The 20,525-nt window shown below is 39.5% G+C and overlaps 1 protein-coding gene across 2 annotated transcripts in view; it reads right to left on the bottom strand.

Moving 5' to 3' along the window:
- Window positions 1-2,649: 2,649 nt before the first annotated feature.
- ube2f (ubiquitin-conjugating enzyme E2F (putative)) overlaps window positions 2,650-20,525 on the bottom strand; it is a 44,550-nt gene continuing 26,674 nt past the window's right edge. For both annotated transcript variants that reach the window (XM_051404861.1, XM_051404862.1), the window contains exons 8-10: window positions 17,809-17,841; window positions 16,528-16,590; window positions 2,650-6,153 (exon numbers count right to left, since the gene is read on the bottom strand). In XM_051404861.1, the coding sequence (XP_051260821.1) occupies window positions 6,103-6,153; window positions 16,528-16,590; window positions 17,809-17,841 (147 nt within the window). In that variant the 3' untranslated portion in view covers window positions 2,650-6,102. The remainder of the gene's footprint in view (window positions 6,154-16,527; window positions 16,591-17,808; window positions 17,842-20,525) is intronic.

Here is a 20,525-nt window from a genome sequence, read left to right as displayed (position 1 = left end):
ATGTTTATAACAGTGACATGGGTATCCACATTCTATATATATACTATTTACATCCTTTCTACAGTGGTCTGTATTGACATTCAAAATTCAGTGTACTTCCAGTCTCATTGAATCATAACAAAGATACCATGAATAGAAGTTCCTAAATGAATTTCTTCCTTTTGATCGCCCCATGAGATTATATAAGGAAATGACTCGGGGAGATGAGTCATAATATAAAAAGGAGTAGGCTAGTCATCCAGATAGATGAGCTTAAAGACTGTCAATCAGCGAGACTAGTGGCAATTAGCCCAATTGAACCGGCCTCAGTCTGCAGAAAAATACATTATATATATACATATATATATCTTTTCAAAAATTACATTCTTATTTATTCTGCTTGTCACTTGTAAGTTGTATTTTTTTATTTTTAAAAAGATGTCCCTCTTCTGAAACTCTAGTTTGAAGAAAAACACATTTTCAGTTTCACAGCTGCAGTACATAAAATGTGCAAGCTAACAGAAACAGATATTTAAATTCAGGCTTTGACATTATCCTCTTTTACAAAAATCAGCTCCCAGGTTACAGTGGTGTTAGCTGCAGCCAATTTGTTTGACAAATGGCCCATCATTTAAACCCATTAATCTCTTCCTTAATGTGGCTCGCAGGTGTGCTGTCAACAGAAACTCTGCAGGGACACAATTTCTGCCCCTCATTATTTTCTCACCTCCTCCCTGAGGCTGTTAATAAAAGTGGAAATATGTACTTAATTGAGGCTAGTTAAAGAGGACTTGATACAGAATGGATTTGGGCTCAGCAGGTAGGTGTGTAAGAATTAAAGAAATACGACTGATAGCATTCAACCATCTCATTACCTGTCTATGGCTGTCAGCTGCCATTGCACACACACAGGACACTCATAAGTCAGTATAGCCAGAGGGTGAGTGTACAGTATGATTGTTTCCACCAAAACCAGGTGTAATGATGGGTTGTGTGGGTGAGTGGCAGATGTTGGCATTCTCTCTCTCTCTTTCTGTGTGTGTGTGTGTGTGTCTTCCTCAGTCAAGTCAAATGCATGTATGGCTGACAGTTTGTGAGACAGAGTGAAACACTGGGTGCAAGTGTGTGAGCACACACACAAACACGCACGTATATCCCACTCTTGTCTACGTGCACCTCACTTCTAGGTCGCTGAAAAGCAGAGAAAAAACAATCAGCTGACCATTGAAAAAATACAATACATGAAAATAATTATGTTTGACTTACCAGATTTATTTATTGGAGCGTGTAGTCACATCTCATTGCCTTCTTCAGTGGAATGACTTTGCTCAGATGGTTCAATTGTAATCAAGTATGGAACTTTTGGTTTTCTCGGATGTCAAAAATTAACACTAAACCTCAATAAATATGTAATTTCAAACTAGAAATTGAAGACAAGGAAGACAAGTCTCTAAGTTAAGTCAATAACAACTGTGTGTGCTGTTTAAATGCTATATTCATTGCAAATAATCTAGCTGTTTAAAATAAATTCATGCTGAAATGATTAACTGATTTATTAACAGAAAATGGATAAACCTATTTTTATAATCAATCAATGCCTCACTGGTGAGACTTTGTGACCTTTTCTGAAATTAATATCTTTTAACGATCAAGATTCAGTTAATTCATCCACAGAATCACTGAAATTGCAGAGCTCCCATCCTAATCAACCAACGCTGATTACAGAACATAAAATATGAACAATCATAAAATAAAACCATCAAAAGAGTCAACAGCTGGGGCGCTCTGGTAGCTATGATTATCATGTTCACCTTCTTAGTTTAACATGCTAACATTTACTAATTTGCACTAAACACATAGTACAGCTGAGGTTGATGGGAATGTTTGCAGGCATTTGTAATTTAATTTATATTATAAACTTAGGTATTGGGCAATTTAAAAAAATGTTGCCCTGATGACTGCGCTAGATTAAAACTGATTACAATTTATCCCGAGGGAGACATGAATGCGCGTACCACAACGTAACCTAACATAAAACTATATTGCACAATAAAATCTGTTAGATTAGATAAAAGCTAATCGAACGATAACATGAACTAGAATTAAATTTGGTGTTTACGTCCTCCTTACAAATGCATCGTCTTACTGTCACTTCCCTTGAGAGATGACAGAGAACGCTAGCTTAGTCTTCCGCTGCAATTAATAAATAAATCCATATTGTCTTTTTATTTTATTTTGTGAGATAACGAGACAAGATAGACTTTACACACACACACACATTGTGTGACAGAAAAACAAAGGAAAAATAGGCATTTCCTGGTGGAAGCACCTCATGATGTCCAATGTTCATCTATTATTAGTTATTATTTTTATTATATTTTTGTCCTTTTTAATAAATCCATATCGCGCATGTGCACCTGATGTCCTTCACCCCACATAATCCTTTAGGGTTTGCACTGTTGGTCAGACAAAACAAGCAATTTGAAGATGCTGCTTATAGATAATTGGCAGATAAATTAGTAATGAGAATAATCATTATTTGTAGTCCTACAATAATTAAATCTAAAGACTAAAAGACTAAAATCTTTTATCATGCAATGCTGATTGTCCTTTGTGACAGTTAAGTTAATTAAATTAGTGAAAGAAGCACAAACAAACAAGACACCTTAGTTTTATTTATATTCTCTTTAATATATCTTAAAAAATGGATATACAATCTGAGAAAGAAAAAGTTGAGGATTTGAAGAAGAACAGGTTGTTAATCTTCCTCCCATGGCCCGAAGATGGACTTAGCCCAAGCAGAGACATTCCCCAATAACATCCTGGGGGGAAACAAACAAAAACAAAACACTGCTAACTGCCAAATTAAAGGACGTATGACAAGCTGTCCAATAGGAAGCTAAAATCAGAGTATTAGTAAGGCTAAGATTAAGTACAGAGTATTGGGCTACCATATCCTGGAGGCAGCTACTACCACGACAAATAACTGCCATGGCGATCACACAGGATGGCTTTATATTAATAGGCAGTTGCATTAGCCTTTTACGGTTTGAGTGGACCAAGACCAGGCAGGAAAACGCCATGGAACGCCCACATTCACATTCGCTTTCATTGGACCTGGTATTTGTCATATTCTCAGGTCCTTTATTTTGGCAGAAGCCAGTGTCGTCTGTTGTTCTGTTTACTTTCACCATGAAAACAGAAATAATTCGAGCTGCTGAACCCTGGGCCAGAATAACAAAGAAAAGAGGGAACCAGAGCATGCTAACAAATCACATCATTTCAACATGTCATACTGTAACTGCCCACACACACACACACACACACACACACACACACGCTCAACAAGCACAAACTCTCGCACGCATCCATCACACACATCTCCAATGTAAAATTTCACTCTTCAACAACCACATTTCTGACATCCTTATTAAAATGCACTACTGGCTGGATCACATAGACTTTGCCTCATGCAGACGTGTGAACACAAATCTGAAAGGAGCGAGAGAGAACAGTCTTAATGTTCAGAGATACGACTCACACTGGAGGCACAGCGCTCACACGCATACGGACGCCACGCCCTCACCGGCTAACTGAGTGACAGTCTCTTTCTTTCTCTGTATAACACACACACACACACACACACACACACAAAATGACCAGGCATTTTATGGCCAACATCCACAATAGCAGAGGTTCGTAAAGACAGTTTGAGGTTATCTGGTTAGCTCAATATTAGCAGAGCTGTCCCGAAATCCAGCAGCTAGCTCCTATACGAGTGAGCTAATGAGCAGCATAGTGAGCAAGCTGTTCCACTGGCAAGCGTGCCGACGAAGTGAGCTACGTCGTCTTTGTTTCAGTACCCCAAACCTGTCCACAGTGCGTCTAGTGCATCACCTCCAGTGTCATGTCGCTTTTTTTTAACCTATTAGCTTAGCCTAGGTTAGCCTGCCCCAATGTCTGAGCTTCAAGTACCACACATACTTGATGAGAAGAAAAGGTACGCTCACTCACTTCTTCAGCTAGTTGGCTTGCTATCTGAGTTGCCTTCATGAATCTCTGCTACTGACTTCTCAAAACTCAGTGAAAACACACACAGTCCACACACACACACACACACACACACACACAGAAAGAAAGAAAGAGAAAACTGAGTACTGTCCTTTTAGACCGACACACTCCACATGTCAGCTTGGGAAATCTCCCACAGCAACCAGAGTGAGAGGGGATGTACCGTGCCGTTAGAAAGTCTTGGGACAGCGCAATGTATTTTATTCCATACTGCAGCACGCTCACAATGAAATGAAACAATGACTGTGAGGTTAAATGGCTGACTTTCTGCTTTAAGGGTATTTTAAGGTGTTCACATCCACGTTGGGTGAACAGTGTGGGACTCGTAGTAATCCCCAAATTTTAGGACAACGATCCTGAACATGCAGACCGACGATATATGGCTCTGTAAAGCCAAGCAGAGCTGAAGATTCAGATGATAATTCTCTGCAGGTTCATCACTACAAACAAACCCTGTTCACATTGTTTTGATACAGATATCTTTGTCCATTAAACCCGGGGGACTATGAACAAAAAGAGAAACAATTCCTACACTGTTTTATTTGTTCTGGATGTAAAATTCAATCTAAATCAGTCTTTTAAACGTGCAGTCATTGCTTCATTTTAAAAGGTCCAGTGTGAAACATTTAGGAGGCTCTAATGGCACAAACTGGATATAATATTCATAGGTATGTTTTCATTAGTGAATAATCACCTGAAAATAACAATGATTGTGTTTTTGTTCACTGAGAATAAGCTGTTTATATGTATAGACATTGAGGGTCGCCTTCCGTGGAGTCCTTTCTGTTGAAACGCCATGTTTCTACAGTAGCCCAGAATGGACAAACACTGGCTCTACATTGGGGTGTTTACGTTTTATTGCGTTTTTTTTTTTTTACACGTTTCACAGCCGCTGTAGTTTCTCCTTTGTGTTTGGAAGGGAAGGGTGAAGTGACAGAGTTGCTATCTGCAACTACACCGCGTGACGCCACTAAATCCTACACACTGGACCAAATGTGCACAGGTACAGAGCAAACCCACCAAAAATGTGTCACTGTCACAGTACTTTCTGACTGCACTGTAAGTACAAATAAACCTCTCAATCATCAATGGGAAAAAGTGCATGTGGTTGTGTGTGTGGTTGTGTGTGTGTGTGTGTGTGTGTGTGTGAGTGTGGAACAGAGACAGATGGAGGGAGGACAAAAAAGGACAGTGAGGAGAGGAAGGGCAGGGGCACAGAGACGAAGTGAAGCTGAAAACAGTACAATACATTTGGCTGTGGTTTTAGTAGTCGTACTTTATCCCACTTGGAGCTGAAAACACACACAGAAGGTCTGCATGTGAGCTTTGTGTGTGCGTGTGTGTGCACATGCAAGGAGAATGACAACAGACCGCGACAATGTGGCCATTCACATGCTGTCTAGTGGGCCTGTGTATGCATCTATTCACCTTTTACTACAGGATGTGACACTGTGTGTGTGTCTATGTATGTGTATATGTTGTGAACTCACATGCATTTTTCTCTTTAGCGACACAAACATGGCAGGCACTGGAACAGAGAACTGATAGTAACAGATATTATTTCTCTTGATTAGTCAACAGCTGAATGTGACTTCCTTTTATGTTTTTTTTTTTTTTTTTTTGCGCCGGTGAATCATCACATCTAATCCCTCGCCATGGCTCGTTTCCGGACAGGTTTATAGTGAGGCGGCGTCATTCAGTGATCTTGCCACAACGGAACAGACATTGTGGTCATTGCAACACTCAATCGATTAGGATAATTAAAGCATATTTTTCTTTTGTATGCAAGCCCTTGCTCAAACGCATAATTTCTAATTTCATAGTTTCTTTTTTTTAAATTTAGTTTCTGCACTGTGGAGTTTATTGCAACTGGGTGAACTGCAGGGCATGGGTGGGGGCCGTGGTGGCGAGAGGAGGGGAGTGGAGAGAGAGAGAGACCCAGCTGTTGATTCACACACGTAGGGCGGGGAGGGAGTTGGCCAAGATAAGCAGAGGCAAGGTAGAGCAGTTTGGTTGGTTGGTGCAGGCTGATGTAGGTAGCCGATGCTTCTATCATCTGGCGTAGTGCTTGATGTAATCTTGAACCTTATTCCGGAAATCCTCCTGGATTGGAGACAGGCAAAGGTAAAGAGAGAGAGTTAGTTCGAAAAGCCAGACCAACAGACAGTATATTTAACATTTAGACCTGGCCAATTCACCAATTACCACTTTGAGTAATGCTATCCCTAACTTACATATGCTACTGAAAAAAACATCTACAAAGACTATAAACAGGTTCAAATGCACCCAAGATGCACCAGGGTCCATTTCAGGTGATGTGACCCACACACTGGGGCTATAAGTTAGTCTAATGTAAACAGATGCATGCTCCCCACCACCACTATTTAGATGTACAGTAATAGATGCAATGTGTTTCCTGGCGGGCCAATAAAGGTGCACTGATATAAATCGACTGTATGTATGAAAGCGATTTTCTCTCCTGTTACTAATTTCATTATCAATATTGCCAATTGAATATCTGATAAGAATCTGATAATATCTGATAACTGGCACATAGTGATAAATAAGGCAATATTACGTGACTGTGGCAATCAAAACAAATCGAGTTGGCGGCCCTCTGACTTTCCCCTGTCAAACTCCTTCCGGTCATGTGTGCCCTCTCCTCCCCTTTCCATGTTTACTCTCGTCTTCATCATGTCCCTCCTGGTTGTGCTTGGCTTATTTCCACCCCCATCCACCATCCATCTCTCCATCCTGTAACCTCCCCTCTGCCGCTCCTTTGACCCATCCCTCCTGGTTACATCGAGCTCTGTGTGACCTCTACTCTCCAGCTGCCCTCTTTCCTCTCCTCGGCTCTGTCCATCATTTTGGGTCCTCCATGTCTTTCTCTTCAACATCTTGGACTGCTGAATCTGAGACACGCTTGATTTAACTTAGTCTGCTTGTGTCTACACCGTCTTCATATATCAGCCAAACTATTGTTTAATACATTAGGCAGAATACATTACAGTACACACACACACACACACACACACACACACACACACGCACACACGCACACACACAGTACCATGAATGTTGATCAAAGACTGCTATTAATTTGAGCTGCAGCAGCTTTCTTTTCTGAAAGGATTTCCTTTATTCTCTCTATACCAGAAAGCATAACTTAGAAAAACTGCACATACTATCACAGCTAAGGAGACATTCTTTACTGTGATTTATTATGATTTATTATTGGCACAGGGATTAATAAATTTAAAAAAAATGGAAAAAAAAATCAAAGCACCCATGGTCATGTAAAGAACTGTATTATCTATGACCTCCATATAAAGATTGCAAAAGCAACTCATATACAGTAGCTTCTGAATGTGGGGTGGAACACCAGTTTATGTTTTTTGTCTAAACGCGAAACAAGACCGTTTTAAATGGTTTTTCACATAAATGCATAGAATTTTTTTCCCCAGTGCACCACAAAGTCACTCCAGACAACATGTACTTGGGCTGAAATGCTCCACACATGCATGTTTAATTGCTTCCCACATCTCAACTTACTATTCACCTCACAGAAATACACTAGAATATTTTAACCAGGTTATTTGTGGCTAAATTAAAAGTGTGCTGCACGTACTCAAGAGGGATTTCATACTTCTCCTTTGTCAGCCCACCACCTCTTCTTAGGCCCCCTCTTTTGTCCTGTTCTTTCCTTGGTACCCCTATCACCCATTCATCACTGCAGGGGTCTGAGCCATTAAACGCCATCATGCTGCCTGAGTCACGCTGTCCAACATGAAATTTCACATACAATTGTCCCATACGGACATCAGTGCACTGATTTATGCCACAGTTCCAGTGGTCAGTAAGTCACGCACACATTGCTGGGGCGTCTGTGTGTGAGAGAGAGACAGAGAACGTGAGAAAAAACACGAGTCAGAGGGAAGAGGAACAGAGATGGAGAGAAGATGGGGAAAAAGAGGCATGGTCTATGTGTGTGTGTGTGTGTGTGTGTGTGTACAGATGACAGACAGGAATGCTGAAAAGCTGCCAGCGACACAAACTCCAGCAGTGATGACAGCAGTTTGAATATCTGTCCCCAGAGGGATGATGAATTGGTTCTATTGCTGCCGAGGGAACTCTCTCCCTCTAGGCTCTATTTTAATGCCACAAGTGCAATGACCAGCGTAAAGTGGTGGGTTTTGGTTGCACGGACTGCATAGGTATCTCCAAGCACACTATTTTGGTTTATTTAGGTGAAGTGGCTAGACTTAACAAATGAAGAGACAACTTCTTCAGAAACCACTGCTTTAAATCAGACTAATATTCTACCACTGGGTGCTCAGAGATGCTCCCTTTATGTTTAAGATGATAATAATCTGATTTGATGCAATTTGAAAGGTCAATGGTTCAAATGATTCAATAATTCAATAATCTTTTCGTACTTTGAGGTCAGAGGCAAAGCGCATAATCCAAGCTGTGAGCAATGTGCACGCAAGGTGAAATTTAAATACTGTAAAATAAAAGCCTCAAAGCAACTAACAAATAACTTGAAATCAATTGCACCAGAATAACACACTGAAAGTCTATTTCTGTTGAACTGGTACTAAAAACAAAACCACGAGCCTGTCAAAGTTGCACAAAGGGAGAATCACTTCACACAACTTAAATCCTATCTGAAAATATGAATAAGAGTCTTCAGCCATGCTAGCGGCAACATGCCAGCTTAGTTTTGCAGCTATTGGATTATAAACCGAAGTATATGACATTGTTGGATATAGAATTGAATTGTGCAGAACTTTGGCTCGATAATGGCGCTAGACTGAAAGTTACGGGATGGTGAAAGTGATTACAATTGATCCTGAGGGTGGCATGAATGTCAAATTTGATGTAACTCGATCCAATAGTTGTTACATTTTACTGGAAGAGTGAAAACTTTGGCCTGCTGGTGGCAGTCAGACGATTACCAAAGTCCCTTAAATTCATCCTCTGGGAACCATTCATGTCTGTACAAAGTTTCATGGCAATCCATCTGATAATCGTTGAGATATTTCAGTCTGGACCAAAGAGGTTGCCCAACAGACAGAACGACTGCCATTCTTAGAACCACGCTGCACACACTCATAAAAGCTTTTACACACTTCTCACTTCTAATGCCTTTAAATTTTGTTAGTCCTGATGGCACTTTCCATTTCAGAAATGTGAGACCCATTCTGATTTACAGTAAGACTGACCTGAGTGAATATTCACAGATATCAATATCCTACATTTAAAAAAAAAAAAAAAGTTTTTTAAAACGCAAATGAAGAAACACGGTCAGTGATCTTACCAGAATTATTTCCATCTGTCTCTCTCAAGTTGTTCTGTGTAAAATGGACACCACTTGTAAATAAGGGATATTGGTTCATCTGTCCCTCTTAATCTGTGTTTTTGGCATCTTTTGCTTCTATAAACACTTAAAACAGATACACATACACATAGTTTGCCACAGCATGACATTTAGTGAAAAAAGTTTGGCAGAAATCTGCAGGGTGCACAGACACCAAAGAGGGGGTGAAGTTAAACAGTGGAGAGTATCTTAAAATATGTGAAATGTGAAAAAAAAAAAAAAAAAAAAAAACATCTCACACTTTTACCAGATAAATTCACATACATTTACATTACACTTTTCTCTCTCACAGCAGAAAACCAGCTGAGACTGCAAATTACTTTGGTGTTCATTAGTTTGAAGACTCCAACTAAACTCTGCAGTCGATTAAAAACTTTGTTAGGCTACAGCTTACTCTTCTTTTTGGCTCCATTTCACCCGTGGAAGGCAATTAACTCTCCTGTCCTCCAGCAATCTGTACAGGTGCTCAAAATATGTACCACTATCAGAGGGAAGGGGATGCAAATGAAACCCTGTGGGTATCAATGGCTACTTTAAAATCTGCTAGAAGTTGAAACTGAGCAACGGAAAGCCTCGGGATGAATTTGGTAAACAGAAAGGAAGAGGAGAGGTTAGGTGTGAACAGGGAAAGGGAGAAATGGAATAGAGAAGAGAGAGATGACGAGGGATGAAGAGGTGTGGAGAACACCCAACGGTCCCAGGGTGTTTTCACACTTTTGGAGAAATTTTGATATTTCTGTGAGTTTTGTAAAGATGTCGTTTTGATATCATTTGCTTTTGTGTTGTTGGAGATTGTTAATCTGCACTGCACTGGCCATTCATTTTGTCATTAAGCTTTTTTTTTGTCCTTTTGGGTCTCCTAACCCACATAGATCTCAGTTTTCCTGTGTCCAGCGTACTATTGAGCAGCCTCTCATCTTCAACCAGAGGCTGTCCACTTTTATATATATATTTAAATAAAAGGTACTGATATGTACATTTACTTCAAAGCTAAATCAAAGGACAAGTAATTTGGTGGTCGCCTTGCAACAATTTTAAAAAACACGTACCGCAATGCTCTTTTTTTAAAATGTGGGCTTCAACAAAAAAAGGCAAATGTGCCTCGTGTTTGCAACCTGCAAAACGAGCTCTGTCTGATCAGGGCCTCAGTTGTTAATAGCAACAGAGCCCGAAGCATTCAATTTCATCTTTCAACAGCCATACAAGCAACAGTATGAGAGGGAGTGCAATACCGTCACAGATAATAGTAAGGCTATACCAAAAGTCCTTTTTTTTAACCTTTAATGCTTCTATTGAGGTGTTTTGAACGAAGTCATCATATTTTATGTTATACTGTATTAACACCCTGTTAATACAGGAGTGTGTGCCTCGCTTTATGTGCACCAAGCGGGAGAGCAAACTGTTTTTTGGCAGCAGTGAAAATGGTGTTTTTGAAAGGATAAACTCCAACAAATATGGACTGAAGGAAATACTTCATTAGATAATTTTTTTTTTTGAAATACCGACTTTAAACATGATGAATACAACATGTAAAACATTTTATTCGAATGTTACTTTAGTTGAGAATGCCGATGTCAATATCAAAGTTACGAATGAAGTTTCAAAATATTCGGTACAGCCCTACATAACAGCACAGCTGAGATGCAAACACAGGCATGAGTCTGAAGGAACAGGACGATTACTGTGACACCTCAACACTGAGAGGGAGTCACTGTCCATCACAAACATACTTCAGGAGTGTGGATGCATAAGCAGCAGGTTGGAGAAAGAATAGGATGGGGTGACAAGGAGTTAAGATTTGCCTTACCTTCCTTCTTAATTTGCATTGCTCTGTCACAATTTGCATAAACAACACCATGGCCCCAGTGCTTCCTGAAAATCAATTAGTTTGGATTTGTCCTCCACTTCATCGAGAGTCGGTGAGCGTATTTTGGCGCTTCTTTATTAATTGGAAGGTATATGGAACAACAGGATGTCACAAATAAATCACTAAAGTAAATACTATCCAAACAATTTCCTTAACAGACCACTTAACATCCGATGCCAGGCTTCCCTCTATAGGCCATTGTTGGCCTGACGTTCTCGTGATTCACTGCCTCGCTGCCACAACAGAACTGTGACACTAAACTAACAGAACGGGTACACACCATAATGAGGTGACTGGAGCAACATTTTACTGTATAATTTATATGTTGACCTCACTAGATGTGGAGGTGAGAAATGGGTCACAGCAATACAACAACTGCTATCTATGTATAACCCAACTCTGCAGGAGGTAGAAGCTGTCTGTTGTAGGCGTCTCACCATCCACCTGGGCCACTTGGCATTGATGATCACTTACTTTGTTGTGTTTGCTACTGTAATACTGTTTGGCAGGTTTGACATTACTGTGATGAGATCAAGTTGCATATATAACATTGAAGGACTCATCCATGCCTTAACAAACTTACACAGATTGTTACTGCATAATTATCATTATCTCGCTCATTTATAACACACTTGGTATAAAGTGCTGCAGGCATGATGTATGCATTTTTATTTTTGTATGCCAACCTTGAAGTTGGCATCATCCTGGTTCCTTCGACAAAAAGCAAATGGGATTTTCCCACTGGATTTTGGATTGTTGCAGAAAATAAGCTCTGTGGCAAACAACTTTTTATAATTTCATGTTTTGTTCAGCAAGATAATCTTCACAAATAAACACCACTTGGTATGCAATGGCCAGAAAAAAAAACGGCTTCAACGTCACCACCACTAAACTTCCAACTTGCAATTAAATTGTGTAATTAAAATGTACAAGCAGCAAAATTTGAAGTTTTCAAAAGCACGAGTACAAACACAACAAGGCTGTAAAAGGACAACTGGTGAGTATATAAGTCTCTGTGTTCAGGGTGCTGATGTTTAATGTCACTCTTAGCCACTTGTTAGCATCTGCCTTTTCTAAGTAAAACCTTAAAATCCACATGTGGGGTATTTACTGACATATTTTAGGTCGTAAAACAAAATGTGAAAATCTCTTAGGCTTGTGTTAACCACAGACCTTATTTCAGGCAACTAACCAAACCCCCAATCAAAAAAAAAAACCAAAAAAACATTAACTCCGTGGCGAAGGAACTGGAAGTGCTAAAATGCTAACTTGGTTCTGGGTTTTAGGACTCATTCCTGCAGCACTACAGAGCTGGATGTACAAGGGAGGCCATAATAAGACTGCTGCTACATTTGGAGACATCTCTCATTATGTATTACAAAACAAAACTGCACAAACCCCACCGAATGATATGAAGAAGTCACAGTGACTCTAACAGCAAGCCTAAATGATCAGGTGACTGATAAAAGTGAAAAACATGAAAATAAAACTATATTGATAATCAGACTCTCATGTGACCCGGAACAACCTTGATGTCTTTTCTTCCTTTTGTACATTAACGGGACCTACGGGGCTACAGCAATCACTTCTCAGGGGAGGAAGCTAATAACAAGGACAGAAGCCAGATTGCTGTAAATGGTGTGTGTGTATATGTGTGTGCGCTTGACATGATTGACTATTGATTGATAGAAGAGACCAAGCCACTTGAGATACCTGAGGAAGTGAGAGAGAGAGAGAGAGAGAGAGAGAGAGAGAGAGAGAGAGAGAGAGAGAGAGAGAGAGAGAGAGAGAGAGAGAGAGAATCAATCAATATAGATGTAGAAGATTTAGTACGCAGAGGGGGACGATGGGATGTGAGAACTCTGGGAACAAACCCTCCAAGGACCCTGTCACTCTGTCTGCTTTACTAGTAGTCAATATCCCATTACAGTACCCGCAAGAATCTTCTGCGTTATGTCCGAGATACACTGGCACCAGTATTTCATTGTACTGCAGACTTCTGAGCTCTTCTGTTTTCTGGCAGTTTGGCCTTTTCAACCATTTTATAGACATTTCACATTTAAATAAAGGCGCATGTGTTCATGCTGCTGGGTGGTGGGGTAAGAGTCGATGTGCTTCAGTTCAGTTTCCGTACCTGCTGTCTAGAAAATGAACTAATGCTCTAAAATGCAGGATATATTTAAGATACTGTATTCCTCTTTAGGAACACATGCAGTACATACTGTATTGTGATGTACTGTAGATTACTTATATTTGGTACACCTGTGCAATCTAATGCAACACAACACAAAAGCCCTTATTTAATCCTGTCTTTGTGAAGTTTAACAGGCTATGTTTTTGGAGAGGATACAATAAGCAGTGTTCATTCAATTCTAGGGTATTCTTTCTTTATTATTAGTGGTGAGGTTACATAGTATTTGAATATACTGAGTGGTGTTTCTAATCCCCTGCTCTTGTCAGGTATGTATTTCCTATCAATGTCTAGGGCAAACATGTCAAATGCTTAAAACAAATCCTTCCTGGTCTTTTGAGGCAAATTATTAAAGTAAACCCAGGCGACACTCATCAAACATTATTTGTCGATATCAATCAATGCCCTTATCTGTCACACATTCTATGATATGGAAAAGCCTAATTAGTACTATTTAGTTGAACAAAGTCTCTCCTGAGGATTTCAAGCTGTCACAGGCTGTGAGCATTTCAAAGCTTAGTATTCATCAGCAGTCTTCACAAAGCTTTAAACTAAAAGTACTAAAGGAGTCACACAGACAAAGAGGGTGAAACAAACCCTGGACAGCAGTCCGAGGATGTACTCTTATTTCAGCCTGACAGCCTGCAATGTAAACTACGAGTCCTTATCAGAGGGTTTGGGAAATATCAGGGTTACTAACACTAGTGTATGGAATTAAAACATTTCAGTATTACACAAATATTCAAGTGCATCTAAACACAGCTAATGCTGGAGCTGGTTAGCCTATTCCATTTCAGTGTCATCCTTACTAACTGTGTTTATTATAGAGGTGTCACAACCAACAATGGTACAATACAGGCACCAAGTAACAATACACACATACTACACACACACACACACACACACACACACTAAATTGCCCATGAGGATGCTTCCTTTCAGCCACTTTAACCAGTAAATGTATTCAGAGAGCAGCCACAGGAGGAGTTCCACTTCAAAAGCCTCAACACACACAAATACACACGTCCATGTACACAAGCATGCGTGTGCGCTGACACACACACACACACACACACACACACACACACACACACACACACACACACACACACACACACACACACACACACACACACACACTCCCACAGCTCCACCTACTCACTGCTGAAGTTGATTACAGCAGGCTGTGACTCAGTGGGAGGGGGGTCATGGATGGATGACTTTGTGTTTTCAGTTGTTGTGACTCCAGAGAACCACAACAGTACAGTACAGTGAAGCCGCACCAAAACTTCTAGAGAATGTATTTTCATTCAACATTATTGAATTTTGACAGCTGATATTACAGTTGCCCAACAACAGCAAAATGGCCACGCTAGAACAGGTGTCTGAAAATAAAGGTAGAGAAGTGTGCCTTATGTTTTGAAACTTGTAAGACCCCAGCGCTTGCACAAACACTTTCGTATTTGTTATTAATCATCATCATCATCATCTTGCGTCATCTCTAACAGGTGTAGAGCCGCACATAGTAAGGGAAGTGTAGTTCTTAGTGACTAAAAGTTGCAGTTAAAAAGTCTATTAATGCACTTCTGTATGCATGAACACATTTTGAGTGTGTAACCAAAGCTAAATCACCAGCAGTAATTCATCCAATTCATACTGTTTCTATTCAACCAAAGCCATAAAGCTTTGAACGAATCTGGGTTTCTGACACCAAAAATGAAGACCATGTTGTATTTACTTCATGAAAGGCTCCACATTGACACTCTCCTCCTACACCTGAGACTATTGACTCATCTAAACAATCGTAACCTCGACCACAAACCAGCAACCATTTCATGCACACTCACATTTGCCTCAGACACACTTTTTGGCATCTAATGGGGTCATTTGGCAACCATTATCGTGCACTGCTGGGTAGACCTGCAATGCATCATGGGAAAGGGTATTTGCAATGCGCCCAAGGTCAAATATTGTACTTTAAAATGCTTTCAGCTAGCCTCAACTCAGCCTCAACTAACAACTATTTCCCCGGTCAGCAGGCTCCCTGTAGAGTTCCATTGGTTCGGTTGGCAATTTAGGAAAGTAATTACTGTAAGCACAACACTGAGAACATCAGTTTCTCCACACTTTTTAACACTGCCTGATGTACTGATAAAGAACTGAATAGAAGTTTCGAATAGTGGATACACAAGATAGAAATGAATGGGAGAGGGCAAATGGGGAGAGATAGAGGTAATAAGTTACAATCAATTAGCCAGGGTGCCTATCTTTAGAGACATCTTGATTATCTGTTTTCCTAAGAGAAAGGCTGGCTAAAAACTCTTTACTGTTCGTAAAAAGACACACACAAACTCACATCCATGCATGCAGACGTATACACATACATACATGATCACTCACACACGATATACATATTGCCAAGAAAAGACCAGTGAGTGAGTGTGGGAATTCCGGTTTAGTTTGCTGATTTGACTTACAAATTGTAGAGCCTGCTCTCTACTGCAGAGGCAGATAATTAAATAGTCGTGCTGGAACAAGTGCTTTAAAAAAATAAAAATAAATAAATAAAATACATTTTATGCACCAGTTCCATGCATACAGCTCTTGAATATAACGTCACATCCATTCTCAGCTCAGAAAAGCTGCTGCTCACTCTTTGTCTTCAGCCCACTCTACCAGAGTAAAGCCCTCTCAGCTGAATATAACATAATTCCACCTACAAAAAGCAAGTAGTTTGCATAGGGCTTCACTGAAAGCTGCAGAGGGAAATATCGTTTGTGCAGCAGGTGTACAACAACTTGTCCGCATACATCTTCTATGCGGGTTATCAACAGAAGCAAGGTTATGAATACGAGTATGGAGACTATAATCACATCTGGCACACTGCAAGGAGGCTTCACGGGTGAATCACCTGCATGCCAACGACTAAAGTCACTGTTTGCACTAAATGTATGTTTGATGATGAAACAGAATTAAAAGTAAGAATAGCCTTGAATGTGTCACTAATTGTCTTGACTCCTCAAGGCAGTGAAACTTCACCTTGTCTCTCAAATGGTGTTCTGCTGCATCAATGTTCAACGGGTCATCAAAGTTCAACAGGTCCTGGAGAAGAGGAAGAGAGAGACAAGAACACTGAGAAAAAAAAAGGTACAAAGATAAAAGACAAAAACAGTAAAGAAACACGAGGAGTCATCTTATTAGAGAACTTTTCAGGGTTTAATACTTCTGTCTGCGGGTAGAATTTTGTAGCTGCTGAGGAAGTTATTGCCCACTTCAGCACTATTTGCTGTCTGCAATGTCACCCTGGATTCTGCAACTTCGACAAACAAGATGGCATAATTATTCTGTAGCCTTGGAGATGCCATGCACAACATGTGAGGCAAGAATCCGAGTGCTATTAAAGAGATAAAAGGGAGGATGGCCTGAGAGGTTGTTTCCTGATTAAGAGGTAAGATTTAGGGCATGACCATGCATCAGTGCAGATTACCACCACCATTATCATCATAGACGCAGTGCTGACCTCGGGGTAAGTGTGGATGCATTCAAAATGTAATCGATGATGGATTTATGCAAGATTGCAATTAGCAATGCTTTGGACTAAACTACATAATCTGATTACTTTCAGCTGCTTATTGCAGCTTGCTTTGACATCCAAAATGTTTTAAATAATCTGTTGAAAAACTATTAAAAAAATTATTTTTAAAAGGATGCTTTCATCTTTTTTTTTAGCCTATTTGAATATTCTTTTAAACGATTAAACTTTATTTTCTGAAGAATTTGTAACGAATTACTGTTGAACTATGAGTATGCTTTCAAGACACGGCACAAGGAGACCTCTGGAAGAAGCTGTGGATGCATTTCCACCAGCAAAATGTGTAATCACATTTTGTTGTTTTTATTGCCATATCATTTATGTGTTCTTCATAAGGAGAAAGATTATTCTCCCAGATTAAAAAATTTGGTTTCACAGCTGTTAAGAGAGATAAACACTGGCCTTGGATACTCTGATCTGAGTTTGGACAAATGTCATTGGCACAACCGACATACAGTAAGCAACTTAAAAAATTTATTTCTCAATAGTGTAGATTTATTTGCTCCGAGGGAACCAACGTTGAGTTAAGAACTGTGACTCAGTTCAATCTTTTCAGTTAAAGGAGGGAAACAACTGATTTTAGGGAGAACTGTGTGTACAAACATAAGTTGTTTGGTCATTTGGTCATGTACTGGTCATTTAATCAAAATATATATTCTAAATATATAATCTAGTTTAGTTTCTAACACCATATCCAAGTTGATTAAGTAAAAACAAATAAAACTTACAGTAAACAAGGAGTTCAATCCCCAGACCACATCCTAGAAAAAACAAATGAAAAGAAATGAATGATCAAATAGTCAAATTGTATCACATTTGAATATAAATTAAAACATACACTCGAGTTACAAGTGAAATACATTCTGTTTAGTCTAAAGATTAAAAGATCTGTTCTAAAAAAAAAAAAAAAAGATAATAATAATAACAACAATAAGCAAAACATGGTTATAAGTGTGACATTTGGTTACTGCACGTCTTTTTAGTCAGTTTTACAATATGTAAACTTCTGGACGCTGTTCCGTAACTTAGCAGCCGTATATTCAAATGCTGATCATATGAGGAAAAAATACACTGACATAGTGTTAACTCTCATTTGTACCGTCCCATCACTCATCTCATTGGAACATTATTAGGCTACCAGGAGACCAGCGGCCCAACAATGTTTCCTTAACACCAGGGCATAGAGCCACTGCAGAGGGGGTGTGGATGACCAGGAGAAAAATATAGTGAAACTAGATTCCAGGAATGTAATGAATGTATGAAAAATAAGCAAACAAGAGTGCGCTGATGCTATCATGCTAGCCTTTATTCACTAAAATTAAACTTTTTTTTTATTAGCTGCTTGCCCGATCATTGGTAGTGATTGATACAAAATGATGGGGTGGTAGTACGTGAACTTTTTTTTGGCTTCTCAAGGAGGGCACGCCAGAAAAAGTTTGAGAACCACTGCTTAATACTCATGAACGTTCAATTTTACAGTTATGAAATTGAACCACAGCTACAATACAAAGTGAATGCAATTGCAATAAATACTATATATTCATACATCAACCTAATTAAGCTTGACTGTCGCAAAGCAAATTCATTAAAAGCAAGCTCTTAGTGGCAGCTACTCTTCCTGGTTTCCACAAGCAACAAAACATGTATCACATGCATAAAGTCTCAAAGAAACCACACACAGACAAGTAAAGTAAGTATAGTAACAACCATATACAGTAAACATTTCCCCCTGCAAGTCCCCTTGAGACAAAGCAGTAGCACAGCAGTACAACAAAAGATGCAAGTCCACAATCCTCAAATCCCTGAACCTCCTGACAGCAGGACACATGGGACTCTTTAATGGACATGCAGGGTATGACTACAGTAGGTTTGACAGTAGCTAGAGACTGCACGGTTCTGTGTATGGAAAAGGACAGACAGCATCATAATTGCATTTCATCACTGCAGCTTTCGACTTTCATTATCCCACTCTTTCTGCTTACAGGAACAGTCAAGTGAAATCCAACTGAGAACAGCAGAGACACAGTGACAGTAACAATGGAAGACATCACACAAGACCAACTAAAAAAGGGAAGCTTTAGGTCACTGGGTGCCGCTGCTTTCAGGGCTTCCTTTCAATTATATTTCAATCATTCCACACACACATATATTTATCCCATTCAAATAATGAAACAGAGCTTTGAACCTTGAATATTTAAATAAACAAGCAATTAGTGAACGATTGTTTTTCCTGAAAAAAACCTGAACTGACCACAAAGAACAAGTTCTTGTTTTTTCTCCATCATCATCTCCTCTGTATCATAGTACACACTAACAGGTTTACCAGACCCAGTAACTGAACATCATTGTGTTATTTTATTCCTGGTCAGCTAAAGCCAAACTATTACCAGCTATTATTACAGCTAGCTTTTTATTATATGGCTAAAGGCAGCACGGTAAACTCTTTTACAAACTTAATATGATTTATTTCCCAGGATGAGAGATTCAGTGCTGGTATATTCACTGCAGTTTGTGAGTTTGCTGTTAGCATATAATCGCAATAATATTAAAGATGGTGACATTCAAAACAAAGACAACACAAACCCTGATTGCACTAAACATTGAAAAAAGTATGTAGAACTGGCTCTGGCCTATAGCAATAATTATAAAAAAGGAGATGTTTGTTTCCTAGATTCCCCAGTCATTAAAAGACCTCCCATCCATCAGTCATGTACAAACAGTAGTCTAACTCATTAAATATTTTTGTTTGTGTTAACTGGAGTACATAATAATGATGTGTCCCAAATCCACACAACAAACTTATTTGATACACTATGTATTACAGACTAATCATCAAAGCACACTGCTCCTCCATTTTCTTTGTGCATTGGGGGAGAAAAATGTGCATAAACTCAAAAACCGGCTGTATTTGGATTGCATGCTATCTGGTTTGAGCATACTTTATGCACATTTCCAGTGTGAACACACGACATACTAAAAATCTGCTGAGAATCAGTATGTTGTGTGGATGTGCAGCACATTTATTTCTCTGCAGGAATGATTTCAGATAGTGTGGCCAGCAAGGAATATTTTGAATCAGTGGCTGTGGCTCCTGGTTACCTCTGATTCTACCAGCCTAGAGAGCAAATTATACCTTAAAAAAAGGGAATGGTTACGACATGATTATTTGCAAATTAGAATCAAATTTTTCTTTATTGTCCCAGACCGGATAATCAGAATTTAAATCCGCTCCAATTCCCATTTCTCTTCAAGGATCTGTCTGTTCCTTTGAAAACAGGTGTATAATTAAGGGAACTCAGGTACCCGTAGCTCTGGTATTGTTGTAGTTTCTGTGGTTGCCATGGTCACACGGCGAGGTGCATTGTGAAGTTGAAAAAGCTAAACCACCATAAACTTTGGATGCTGTGGCACTGCTGTGTGCTTTCACAGAAACAGCTGGCGCCCT

Source organism: Dicentrarchus labrax, unplaced genomic scaffold, assembly GCF_905237075.1.
Source record: "Dicentrarchus labrax unplaced genomic scaffold, dlabrax2021, whole genome shotgun sequence".
Lineage (NCBI taxonomy): Eukaryota > Metazoa > Chordata > Actinopteri > Moronidae > Dicentrarchus > Dicentrarchus labrax.
This window is presented reverse-complemented; position numbering and strand designations above follow the sequence as displayed.